The sequence below is a fragment of the Carcharhinus amblyrhynchos genome, chromosome 17, assembly GCF_965287045.1.
Source record: "Carcharhinus amblyrhynchos chromosome 17, sCarAmb.v2.hapA, whole genome shotgun sequence".
In the NCBI taxonomy this organism is placed as follows: domain Eukaryota; kingdom Metazoa; phylum Chordata; class Chondrichthyes; order Carcharhiniformes; family Carcharhinidae; genus Carcharhinus; species Carcharhinus amblyrhynchos.
In genome coordinates this window covers 48,175,251-48,188,567 of record NC_137340.1, presented here as the reverse complement: position 1 = coordinate 48,188,567, position 13,317 = coordinate 48,175,251, and the positions used below count along the sequence as shown (strand labels likewise).

The following is a 13,317-nucleotide window of genomic DNA, read 5'->3' as shown; positions in this document are numbered from 1 at the left end:
AATGCCTGTTTCTGAGCTGTATTGTTCTATGGTTCTGTGGGTCTATCTTTCCCCAACACTCAGCCCTCTCATGCCTCTCTTTAACACAGGTAATTATCTTAAAGAGGGAGGTTTGCCATTAATTATCCCAGTTACAAATTAAAATATTACAAGAGATATAATGAATTTCAGGGGGCTGCTTTGTAGACCTGGGTGAGGAAAGCAGATGTGATTACACCTTAGGGTGCCCGTGAGCTAAGTGTATTACTTTTAATTACTTTCTTTGTGTTCATCGTAGTGGAGCTCCTCACGTCTTTATCCTACACTGTTGGCGTTAATAACTCAAAGTGTACCAAGTGATCGCTCCTTTACTTGTGTTTAACTGTGGTATGAATTGTGTTTGTGCAGGTTTGAGGGATCTTCACATTTTTACAAACTTTGTGTTTGAGTGAAATCCGACTAAAATTGTAAGCGTTCCAGTGCCCAACACACCTAACTTAAACCTGAGCACAAAAAAATTCATTGAAAGAATAAATTTAGTTTCATAATCACATCTGTTAGTTTTTGTTCCTTGGTTCAAAAACACCAGCCCTGAAATTGATTCAAATTCTCGTAAACAGTTTAACTTGTAAAAGGATTAACTAATCACAAACCCCCCCCCCCTCCTTTTGAGATGATTATTTTCTTGTGTTAAAGCAGCTGGGTAGTCAACTATATAAAAGCTTTTTCCATCCCTATCCCAGGCATTCATCACCACATTATTGCATTCTTTTATGATTGATTTGTTTATTTAATCCATGTCTTGCTGTGTCACAGTAACTGTATCTGGCAGCTGATTTTCAGGGTCTTTAGAATAGAAGATTGTAGCCAACTGTATATTAGCCATTCGGTCCATAGCATGGAACCAAAAGAGAAAATGCTGCAAAATCTCTGCAGGTCTGGCAGCATCTGGAAGGAGAGAAAAGAGCTGACATTTAGAGTCCAGATGGCCCTTTGTCAAAGCTAAAAGACGTAGAAAGATATTTATACTGCAGGGTGACGGAATGAAAAATGAATCGTAGCCGCAGGTTCAAGGGGAAAGGCTGCTAATGGCAGCCCATAGAGAGAGTAGAAGGTGTGAATGGCCAAACAGCAGGGAAGCTAAAATCAGAGGGTAAACTGTGACAGATGAAGATGTAGGGGGAGGGGGGAGATGGGTGGGAGAGAGGTAAAACTGAAAAAAAGGGGGAAAAGAGGAGCAAAGGGAGAGAAAAGGTAAGGAAATGAGGGATAGAAAAGGGGGATAGAGTGGGGGGGAAGAAAAATAAAGACAATAAATGGTAGAGAACAGTTAAAAGTTAAATAGAATGAAAACAAAGGAGTCGAGGTGGGGTGGAACTAATCATCTGAAGTTATTGAATTCGATGTCGAGACTGGAAAACTGTAAAGTGCCGAGCTGGACAATGAGATGCTGTTCCTCCAGTTTGCGTTGAGCTTCACTGGAACATTGCAGCAGGTCAAGGACAGACATGTGGGCACGGGAGCGGGATCGTGTGTTAAAATGGCAAGCAACCGGAAGGTCAGGGTCCTCATTGCTCACAGACTGAAGGTGCTCAGCAAAGCGATCACCAAGTAATTGTTTTTATCCAGTATTATTTTAGTCCACAGCATGGAATGAGATTATTCAGCAGATTGAGAGATTATTCAGCCCATCAAGCCCATGCCAGCTTTCTGTAGCGCAGTCTTATTTTCCCATTCTGTCCCCGTAGCTTCCTGTAGCTTCATCTGCCTCACGTATCCATTCGAATTCCTTTTGAAATCATTGATCATTCCCATTTTCACCATTCTCGTAAGCACGAATTGTGAGTCATTATCACTCACTATGTAAGAAAGTTCTTCCTCACATCTCCCACCACAGTGTCACTTGTCCAAAATTGTAAATCTATGACCTTTAGTCCTTGAACAACCTGCTAATGGGAACAGCTTATCTCAGTCCACATTATCTATTTTATCTTTTAAAAAGCGTTTAGATAGTTACATGGGTACAATGGGTATAAAGCAATATGGGCCAAATGCGGGCAATTGGGATTAGCTTAGGGGTTTTAAAAAAAGGGCAGCATGGACAAGTTGGGCCGAAGGGCCTGTTTCCATGCTGTAAACCTCTATGACTCCACCTGATGCACCTGCATTGGACCTTCCCTCAATCTCCTTTGTTGCAGGGAAACTCCAGCTTCCCTTTAGAAGCAAAAATCCCTCATCCCTGGACGTTTCCTGGTTAAATTCCCCCTGCACCCTCACACCCTCACCAAGACTTCCTCAATTGTCAGCTACGGTTGGAGTTTTCAAATGCTTTTGATCTACTTTTTTCTGGCAGCAAGTGGGAACCAGCTAGTACTGGTGCTCCGCTAGCGCTTTGAGAGAGACTATGCAAATGAGCAGGCAGCCAGGGTGTAAACCATGTGAGCAGCAGACCTTGTTCGGAGCAGATTCCAGTTCTCGCACCATATGGTGTGAAGAAATTGCAATATCTGAATCTTTGTGTGAAATAATTTCCGATATTATCCACCATTACCTTTCACTTAACCCAAGCGAATATTGCCAATGTACCTTTGGCACGCCATTTCCTATCTTCCATGCCTGAAGAAAGTCGCTTCTCTAGCTCATTCTTTTCAAAGCAGAAAAACCCGCAACGCCTCAATCTTTCCTAAGACCGTGAGTGTGAGACCCTCTTACACTCATGTCTCTCTTTAACACAGGTAATCATCTTAAAAAGGAAGGTTTGCCATTAACTAATCCGTTTACAGGTCAAAATATGACATGAGTTGGAATTAATTTAGAATAGATAGAAACCCTACAGTGAGGGAGGAGGCCATTCAGCCCATCGAGTCTGCACCAACCACAGGCCCTATTCCCGCGATCCCATATATTTACCCTGCTAATCCCCCTGATACTAAGAATGAATGAAGGTTTTTCTTTAAAAAAGACATATGAGCAGACCATGGAAAGGTCCATTGACCGAGAGCGGGATTTTCCAGTTTCGGGGCGAGTACGGTTGGTAAATCCCACCTGTATTGTCCTAATTTAAATATAACATTGCATCATTTAACCTCATTTTATTCAGTCAAAAATGGAATATCCCAATTATTTGAATGTGAATCATATAAGAATTTAATTGTTCATAAACTGTTAGCAAATAATTTAAGCTCAGCACATTTGAACTACAAATACTATCCCAAAATAATGATTAAATCCCAGCACTGTGTAACTTCTAGAACATAAAAACCAAAAAGAAAACTAAAGTGGCCATCACAGAGAGGCCTCTAATCGGTGGTTGTTCCTCATCATTCAGCAATAGCTGAAGGCAGAGGTCGCCTTCCGGGTAATGTGTCTCGTAGCTATTGAACTTCCAGTGCCTCGCACAACAGCTCCAGTTAACCTGTCTGCCTTTACTGACAGACCCAGCTGTTACAGGGAAAGTCCACAGCATTCATCATTTTAGCGGGTCTGTAATTAGCGGAACAAATGTGGTCGTGTGCTCGCCCTGTCTGGTAGCTGGTTAAGCCCATAGATCATGCTGTTGACACTGACTGTGCTGCCTGGAGGCAAGTCGGGCATATCAAAGCACTGGCGTTGCTGATAACTTTATTTGATTGTAGTGTGCAAGGCTCACGTACATCATGGGACAAAAGGCAGCACGTGATAAGCAATATGCAGCAGTTCCTGGTAATTTTGCACAGCAGTTAGATCCAGGGGCTGGATAGAATGCAATTACTGATTTTAACATTCACCTTCTGGCATTGCATTGAAAACCACTGCATTCAACAGGCAGCCGGTTGGCATTTTCGCACCCAGTGGGCTGTCAGCTACAACTGGGTGCTCAATCTCATGATTGGTTTAACCGGACTCAACTCATAGGGAGACAGCTCATTAGAGCTCTGCAGCAATGGGCTGCCATGAGCTTAGGTGACGGGGAGGCAACGGCTGAGAGGTATTATCGCTAGACTATTAATCCAGAAACTCAGCTCACATTCTGGGGACCTGGGTTCGAATCCCGCCATGGCAGCTGGTGGAATTTGAATTCAATAAAAAATATCTGGAATTAAGAATCTACTGATGACAGTGAAACCATTGTCGATTGTCGGAAAAACCCACCTGGCTCACTAATGTCCTTTAGGGAAGGAAATCTGCTGTCCTTACCTGGTCTGGCCCACATGCGACTCACAGAAATGTGGGTGATTCTCAACTGCCTTCGAGAAGTTAGGGATGGGCAATAAATGCTGGCCAGCCAGCGACACCCTTATCCCATGAATGAATAATAAAAACTATGAAAAGAAAGTTCGGCAATTCAATACCGAAACTCACTTGCTCTGTGGGCTGCTGAGTGACCCCCTGACCACCTCCCCCACTCTGTTTGCTCCATCATCAGTGGATGAGCCTCCTTCACCCTGACATTCCCTCCATTTGCCTGCTCACCTTGCTATTAACTTTCCCAACTTTCACGTAACCTCATTCCTCCTCCATGCTCTGAGCTGTTACGGTTTCTCCTGATTCTTACTCACTGTCTAGTGAACAAAGAAGGATTCATTTACAGTAATCCCAAAGCATTGCATGTTTGCAGCTAATTGAAAATTCCTCTGACCTGGGAGAACCCCTCCCCCTGGGGTGATTCCTCACTCTGAGTTCCAGTTGGTCACCCAGACTAGGCGACCCTTACTCTGTCGTATCATCTTGAAAGGCACAATCACTGCAATGTGCTTTGCCATTTTCCCATAAGACCATAAGATATAGGAGCAGAATTAGGCCATTCGGCCCATTTGATCATAACTGTTCTGTTTCTCAACTACATTCTCCTGCCTTATCCCTTCCCCTTATTAAGTATTTCTGATCGTATTAAAGATCTTATATCTGTGATTCCCCAGGGAAAAAGATAAAACAGCAGAATATTCATTCATTATCACATCTTCCCTGTTCAACATGCCTCTGGAGAGATCATTACATTAGGGACAGCACGGTGGCGCGGTGTTTAGCATGCTGCCTCACAGTGTCAGGGTCCCGGGTTTGATTCCTGGCTTGGGTCACTGTCTGTGCAGAGTCTGCACATTCTCCCTGTGTCTGCATGGGTTTCTCTGGGTGCTCTGGTTTCCTCCCGTACTCCAAAAGACATGCTGGTTAGGTGCATTGGCCATGCTAAATTCTCCCTCAGTGTACCCAACAGGTGCTGGAGTGTAGGCACTAGGGGATTTTTCACAGTAACTTCATTGCAGTGTTAATTTAAGCCTACTTGTGACTCATAAATAAACTTTAAACTTTATACGTCCCCCAACTCCAATAGTTTTTTTTGTTCTGAATAATCCTGCTAAGTAAAATGTGCCTCAGAGACTTCAGCATGATGTTGGGTTACATTTCAGTAGAATACTGATTTCTTCCAAACATTTGTCATAATATTATTGAAACTTACAGGATACTGTGAGGCTTGGATAGCGTGGACATGGAGAGGATATTTCCACTAGTAGGAAAAACTAGAACCAGAGGGAGGGGGATTGAATATAAAAGTAGGGAGGTCTTGCTGCAGCTGTATAGGGCACTGGTGAGGCCGCAGCTGGAGTACTGTGTGCAGTTTTGGTCGCCGCACTTATGCAAGGATATTTTGGCCTTGGAGGGAGTGCAGAGGAGGTTTACTAGGCTGATACCGGAGTTGAGGGGGTTGAACTATGAGGAGAGGCTGAATAAACTTGGCTTGTAGTCGTTAGAGTTTAGAAGAATGAGGGGAGATCTCATTGAGACGTATAAGATGTTGAATGGGATGGATAGGATAGAGGTGGAGAGGCTCTTCCCACTCAGAAAGGACAGTAGGACTAGGGGGCACAGCCTCAAGATAAAGGAGGGGCGGTTTAGAATGGAGTTGAGGAGGAACTTCTTCACTCAAAGGGTGGTGAATCTCTGGAATTCTCTGCCCATTGAAGTGGTGGAGGCTGCCTCGCTCAATATTTTTAAGACAAGGGTTGATAGGTTTTTGATAGGCAAGGGGATTAAGGGTTATGGGGAGAGGGCGGGAATGTGGAACTGAGCCACGACAGATCAGCCATGATCTTATTGAATGGCGGGGCAGGCTCGAAGAGCTAGATGGCCTACTCCTGCTCCTATTTCTTATGTGCTTATGTTCTTAGAGGGCACAACCTCAGGCTAAAAGGACGACCTTTTAAAACAGAGATGAGGAGGAATTTCTTCAGCCAGAGAGTGGTGAATTTGTGGAACTCTTTGCCACAGAGGGCTGTGCTGGCCAGATCACTGAGTGTCCTTAAGGCAGAGATAGATAGGCTCTTGATTCCTAAAGGGTTATGGGGAAAATGTATTTTCTCCAAATGGGGATGAGAAAAATATCAGCCATGATTGAATGGCGGAGCAGACTCGATGGGCCGAGTGGCCTAATTCTACTCCTATGATTTATGGTCTTAGAATATTGAGAGCAGGACATCGAAGATTGAAAGATATCACAACCCAGGCATTGCACTTCTCCACTGTGGCCTGAATTTACGAGCACTTTCAACATTTCCTCCCCAAATGAAACTCCAACTGAGTTGAGTCCCTGTCCATGTATCAGTTCAGCCTTGTGGCGTTCAGTGAGATACAGCTTGGCTGAATAATTTAGTATATCGAGGTATAACTGCTTCCTAAAAAGCACATTCTCCAACATTCTGTGAACATGGTAGCCGAGTGACCTGTTAATCATCGTTTGTGCTGGGTTTGCAAGAAGCTGTTTAGTAACCAAAGCCTCTTATCTTCCACTCTGTTTTACAGGTTTATGAAAACAGCAGGGACGGTTGTCAATGCAGTAACATGGCAACAGTAGGTATTTAACCTTTGATAACATTCACTCATTGCTGTTCAGTATATTTTGATCGGTGCCTATCCACGCTCACACTTCTGTGCTCAGGAGTGAATTCTTCTAGAGGAGGGGTGATATCGGAGTGACAGAAAGGCAGAGTTGGAAAAGTTTGCTCGGTTGGGTATAAAGTGCTGCAGAATAATTCTCTCACTTCGCTCCTTCAGCCTGGTATTGAGGGGATGCTGTGTTAGAGGCATGTTGATGAGATGTTAAACGCATGCTGGAGCTCGCTGCTTTACTGCTCTGACCTGACTGAATGGCAGAGCAGGCTAGAAAGACTGAGTTACCTACTTCTGCTCCTAATTCCATATACCGATGTTTAATTTGCCCAGAAAGAGTCTAATGCCCTTCAGGGGAGGAAATCTGCCATTCTTACCCAGCCTGGTCTACACTTGATTCTATTACACTCACAGCAGTGTAGTAGCTATAAGATATGGTTTGGTGATAGTAAATACTTCAGCAGATTGCTTTACTAGTCTGTGAGGTGGCTCAACCTAATTTTGGCCCAAGTTCTACAATGCCAGCATGGGTTGGTTTCTCAGGGCAGTGCCCCAAGTCAAACCATCTTCAATTGCTTCACAACGACCCTCTATCCTTCATAATGTCAGAATTGGGAATGTTTGCTGATGATTACACAATGTTCAGTAGCTTTTGCAACTCCTCAGACACTGAAGTAGCCTAGGTCCATATGCATCAAGACCTGGACAATATCCTGCCTTGGGCTGACAAGTGGCAAGTAACATTCACACTGCAGCATCTTGCCAAGGCTGCTTTGAGAGCACCTTGCAAACACACAACTTCTACCACATAGAAGGACAGAGGCAACAGTGGTTAGCTCTGCTGCCTCACAGCGTCTGGGATCTGGATTCAATTCCCAGCTTGGGTCACTGTCTGTGCGAAGTCTGCACACGTGTTTCTTCTGGGCGCTCCGGTTTCCTCCCACAGTCTGAAAGACGTGCGGGTTAGGCAGATTGGCTATGCTAAATTGCCCCTTAGTGTCCCAAGTTAGGTTAGGGGGATTAGCAGGGTAAATATGTGGGGTTATGGGGTTAGGGCCTGGATAAGATGCTCTGTCGGAGATCAGTACAGATTTGATGGGCCGAATGGCTTCTTTCTGCACTGTAGGAATTCTATTCTATTTTACAGTGTAAAACATCCTGAGGCATTTCACAGGAGCATTGACAAACAAAATATGGCACCGAACCACATCGGGAGAGATTGGCCAAATAGATAGGTGCTAAGGAGGATCTTATCGGAGGAGACTTAGGGAGGGAATTCAAGAGCTTAGAACCTGGACCCCTTAAGATATGGTCAGCAATGATAACAAAATTAAAATAGGGTATGGGTCAGAGGTCAGAGTTGGTTGTGCACAGAAGGTTAACCAGACAGGCTTTGATAAAGGGTCATCGGGACTCGAAACATCAGCTCTTTTCTCTCCTTACAGATGCTTCCTGACCTGCTGAGGTTTTCCAGAATTTTTCCTTTCTGGTTTCAGATTCCAGCATCTGCCATAATTTACTGTTAAACAGACAGGTTTGAGAACTGGGTTGTTGCAGAACTGGGAGCCAATGTGAGTTATAGTGAGACAGGAGCTGTGACAAAGGACATGACCCTGGCAACAGATGATATGACACTGGGAGTTGGAGGAGTGCCAGGTGGGTTGGGCATTAATGTGCCCACTCTGGGCCTGCGGAGAAGGTTATCCTTTACCTGAGACACAGAACTCAGGTAAACATCCGAAACGAAGGATGTTTGAGGAACAACCGAACTATGTGTTGGCTCCTAAATTGATCCCCGAGAATGTGACCTTTGAGTTAACACGGTGGCAAGGTGGCACAATGGTTAGCACAGCTGCCCCACAGTGCCAGGGATCCAGGTTCGATTCCCAGCTAGGGTCATTTTCTGTGCGGAGTCTGCACATTCTCTCTGTGTCTGCGTGGGTTTCCTCCAGATGCTCCTGTTTCCTCCCACAATCTGAAAGATGTGCTGGTTAAGTGCATTGGCCATGCTAAATTCTCCCACAGTGTACCCGAACAGGCGCCAGAGTGTGGCAACTAGGGGATTTTCACAGTAATTTCATTGCAGTGTTAATGTAAGCCTACTTGTGACAATAATAAATAAACTTTAAACAAATCTCATTCGTGGCAATGTTGGGGATGCCTTTTTTTCATTGCAATCAAGAATGGAGCACGTGTCCTCTGTACTGCAATAGAACCCCAACCAAACATCAATCAGGAGCTAGCCGGTGCCTCCACCACACCATGGTAACACAGATACAACCACGGACAGGATTAATACCATCCTTTGTACCAGCTTCCAGCTCCTAGCCACCAGCTACTAAGGTCTTCCAGGATTGAATAATCATCATGAGAGCAGCCAGTTTGCTGATCTGGCTGGAACTTTGGTCCCACCATGGATATGGCTGAAATTGGCCAAGCTCAGTCTGCAGTATAAAGCAAATGGGGCCTAGAAGCATCCTTCCCCTCAGATCCCTAAGTCTACGGTAAGCAGAAAGTAACATCAGGCTGCCCTGGAAGAAAGTTGAGAGATACAAACCCTGGTGACTGCTGTTGGGAACAAGTTGTTAGAGGAGGGGCAGCTTTCTGCAGTGCACCCGCCTCACCTGATACCAACCCTCAGACACACCTCAAAGGAACGAGGAGAAGGTACAATGCTAGGAAGCTGCGGTCACAGCACAGGCTAAAGACAGCATTGCTTTGGTGTTGACTTTGTTATATTAAAATAGAAAATGTACTTACGGCATTCTTTTTTTAATTCACGTTCAAACAGGAAGGGCTTTCTTATTTCAGGCTGACTAACTCAATCAGGTGGTGATTATTCACGCAAACATATAGAGGTAAAGATATGTTAGAGGGAGAGTCACGTCCTAGAATAGATATTGGATTGAAGGACTGGCCCTTTACTTGAAGGTCGGGGAGAAGGTGTTAGTGACAAAACTACGCTATTATGTTGAACAGAATTCCTCAGAGATTAGTCATGTTGTTAATGACCCCCTTTGGAGCATTCATCCAGATGCTGTCCATGTAGTTGTATCTCATCTAGAACTAACTGTCTGTTAAGGTTCTGGCCATTCTTTATGGTACAGTTTTATAGGGCACAGCAGGCTACAATTAGAGGGACGCCCTGCAGAACTCTTCCTGATTTTTTGAGACAATCAAACATTATCTTGGCCAAAGCCCCCCATTGGATAACTGAAATCAGCTCTTGCCATTAAAATATTTTTTTACTCAGTCATAGGCATCACTAGCTGGCCAACCTCTATTGCCCATCCCTAATTGCCCGAGGACAACTGAAAGTCAACCACATTGCTATATCTAAGCCAGAGCAAGTAAGGACAGCAGATTTCCTCTCCTAAAGGACATTAGTGAACCAGATGGGTTTTTTCAACAACGTTTTCGTTGACATCAGTAGATTTTTAATTCTAGCTGTTTTTTATTGAATTCAAATTCCACCATCTGTCGTAGTAAGATTCAAACCCAAGTCCCCAGAACATCAGCTGAGTTTCTGGATTAATGGTCTTGAGATAATACCACAAGGCCGTCTCCCTCCCATGTTGCTATCACAGCCACAGACGGAGCGTAATGGACAGATGAGTGTGGCCTCAGCGTCCCATGCGATAGGTGGCACAGTTGCCCTTCCTGGCTTTGTTGCTCCTAATCTCATTGCTAAGGTTTCAGGGTCCTATCAATGGAACATGAGAGTGGCATGTTCATGGCCGTGACTCTACTCTGCTGCTGTTTAGGCAACTTTCACAGGGGATTATTATCGATGCAATCAGGGGAGGATCAGATCACCCACACTACATGCAATGATTGATTTTCTCCCTTGGAGAGGGCTGATTGTTGAAGGACGAATGCACTGTGGCCATATCCAGCATACCTTGATTTGAATAAGTTTAGCGAAGAGAAGCCCTTTGTTTTTGAGGAAAAAGGGGGGGATGGCTGTTTGTAGTTGCTTGAAAAGCCATGACTGTTAGTGAACTGAGCAAATCTGCAATGGTGAATGGGCCAACCTCACTGCTATTGTCCTGTGTAATGCTGTCAATGAGTTTATCAGCTCTCCTGCAATGGGTGTGAATGATCTGAGAACATCTTTAGTGTAGCTTGGCTGTTTTACAGAGGTCCCCTTGTCACTACCTGAACACTGGCCATAAATGTTCATCTTCATAGCTGCAGACTTGAGTCATGCAGGGATTGGAGGATGACTGCTGGTCTCCGTATATGGCAGTTTCCCTGTTGCCGTTGAAACTGTGTTGCCCTGATATGTGGCACGGTATGTTACGTTAGCACTGCTGCCTCACAATGACAGGGACCTGAGTTCAATTTCTGGCTTGGGTCACTGTCTGTCTGGAGTCTGCACGTTCTCCCTATGTCTGCGTGGGTTTCCTCCCGGTGCTCTGGTTTCCTCTCCCAGTCCAAAGACATGCTGGTTAGATGCATTGGCCATGCTGAATTCTTCTCCAGTGTACCTGAACAGGCACCGGAGTGTGGCAACTAGGAGAACAGTAACTTCAAAGTTACTTTATAAGAAAACATAAGAACATAAGAAATAGGAGCAGGAGTAGGCCATCTAGCCCTTCGAGCCTGCCCCGCCATTCAATAAGATCATGGCTGATCTGTCGTGGCTCAGTTCCACTTTCCCGCCCTCTCCCCATAACCCTTAATCCCCTCTCTTATCAAAAACCCATCAACCAGCTTCTTAAAAATATTTAGCGAGGCAGCCTCCACCACTTCAACGGGCAGAGAATTCCAGAGATTCACCACCCTTTGAGTGAAGAAGTTCCTCCTCAACTCCGTTCTAAACCGCCTCCCCTTTATCTTGAGGCTGTGCCCCCTAGTCCTACTGTCTTTTTTGAGCGGGAAGAGTCTCTCCACCTCTATCCTATCCATCCCATTCATCATCTTATACGTCTCAATGAGATCTCCCCTCATTCTTCTAAACTCTAACGAGTACAAGCCTAGTTTATTCAGCCTCTCCTCATAGCTCAACCCCCTCAACTCCGGTATCAGCCTAGTAAACCTCCTCTGCACTCCCTCCAAGGCCAAAATATCTCACAGTAACTTCATTGCAGTGTTAATATAAGCCTACTTGTGACTAATAAATAAACTTTTTACTTTCTTTGGAAGGGGTGGGAAATGGTATCTGAGACAGTGCATCCACCTTCCATGCTGCTAACCCTCTTTTCCTCCATCCTCTGCTGTACTTCTTCCTCCCCCGTGATAATGGATGACATTGAAATGTTCCTCCCTGATCCTGGGAGGTCCTCACTCATGGAGAGTTCAAATCTCCCACTGGGTTCACATTCCAGGGGCAAGCTCAGGAATGTCTCAAAAAACGAAACCACTTCTGCTAAAACTTGTCCCCATTTGCAGCAAGAACTTCAAGTTCCTCACACTCGATGGAGACAGAAACTTTCCACTTGAAGAAATCTCAGCTGATCCTGGCAACAGCGTTATGTTATTCCTTCAACTCATACCCAAGGATTCAGAGTTACCATGTCGTAGAATCATAGAATCCCTGCAGTCCAGAAGGAGGCCATTCTGCCCATCGAGCCTGCACCCGACAACACTCCCATCCAGGCCCTATCCCCATAACCCCACATAATCTGCTCAGTCCCCTGACACTAAGAGTTAATTTAGCATGGCTGGTCTACTTAACCCGCACTTCTTTGGAGTGTGGGAGAAAACGGAGCACCCGGAGGAAACCCATGCCGACACAGTGAGAACGTGCAAACTCCAGACAGTCATCTGAGTTTGGAACTCAACCTGGGCCCCTGGCACTGTGAGGCTGCAGTGCTAACCACTTTGCTGCCCTATCTTCACATGTTGTAATAACCTGGTGGGACTCAGTGCTGAAAACACGAGTTGATTTTGGAACCAGGTTGGGGATTGAGTTTGTGACGGAAAACTAACAGAAACCAGCTTTCATCCTAATTTATTTCCCAATCTGTTGGCTGGTGAACATTTCATTGACGTACCTATCTCTGTTTGAATGGCTCGAAGCTGGTTGTAAAACAGGACAATGTTTCCCAGGTTTGGAGGCACTGAGATTGCCACCTTCTAGAGTTAACTGACTAGCTTGTTCCTGTGGCTGGGACTCTTTGAAGTTACCATTGATCTCTGGAGTTCTGAAACATTTCCCACTGTTCTATCAAATCTCATGTGTCTTAGTTATGTCTCGCTGAACAGTTTGTGTTCATTAAGACTTTCCTCTTGAGGCACATATAAAGGCTTCCTTTACTCATCTTTCAAGATGCATAAACAAGCCATCAACAGACATGTTAACACCATGTCTACCAGCCAGTAAATGGGAAAAAGTCACACTGAAGTATAGGAATGTGCTACATGTTGGGAGGGGAATAGGAATTCAGAGATAAACTGGCTACTGCAAAACCAATCAACCTACTGAAAGTTCAGATTGTGGAGTGAAAAGATCCAACTACCATCGCCAAC

At 44.9% G+C, this 13,317-nt stretch overlaps 1 protein-coding gene across 1 annotated transcript in view; it reads left to right on the top strand.

Annotated features, from left to right (window-relative positions):
* The window catches only part of hpse2 (heparanase 2), a 290,363-nt gene that overhangs the window by 172,265 nt on the left and 104,781 nt on the right, over positions 1–13,317 (top strand). Inside the window, exon 6 of the mRNA XM_080205316.1 lies at positions 6,757–6,804. Coding sequence (XP_080061442.1) covers positions 6,757–6,804 — 48 coding nt within the window. The remainder of the gene's footprint in view (positions 1–6,756; positions 6,805–13,317) is intronic.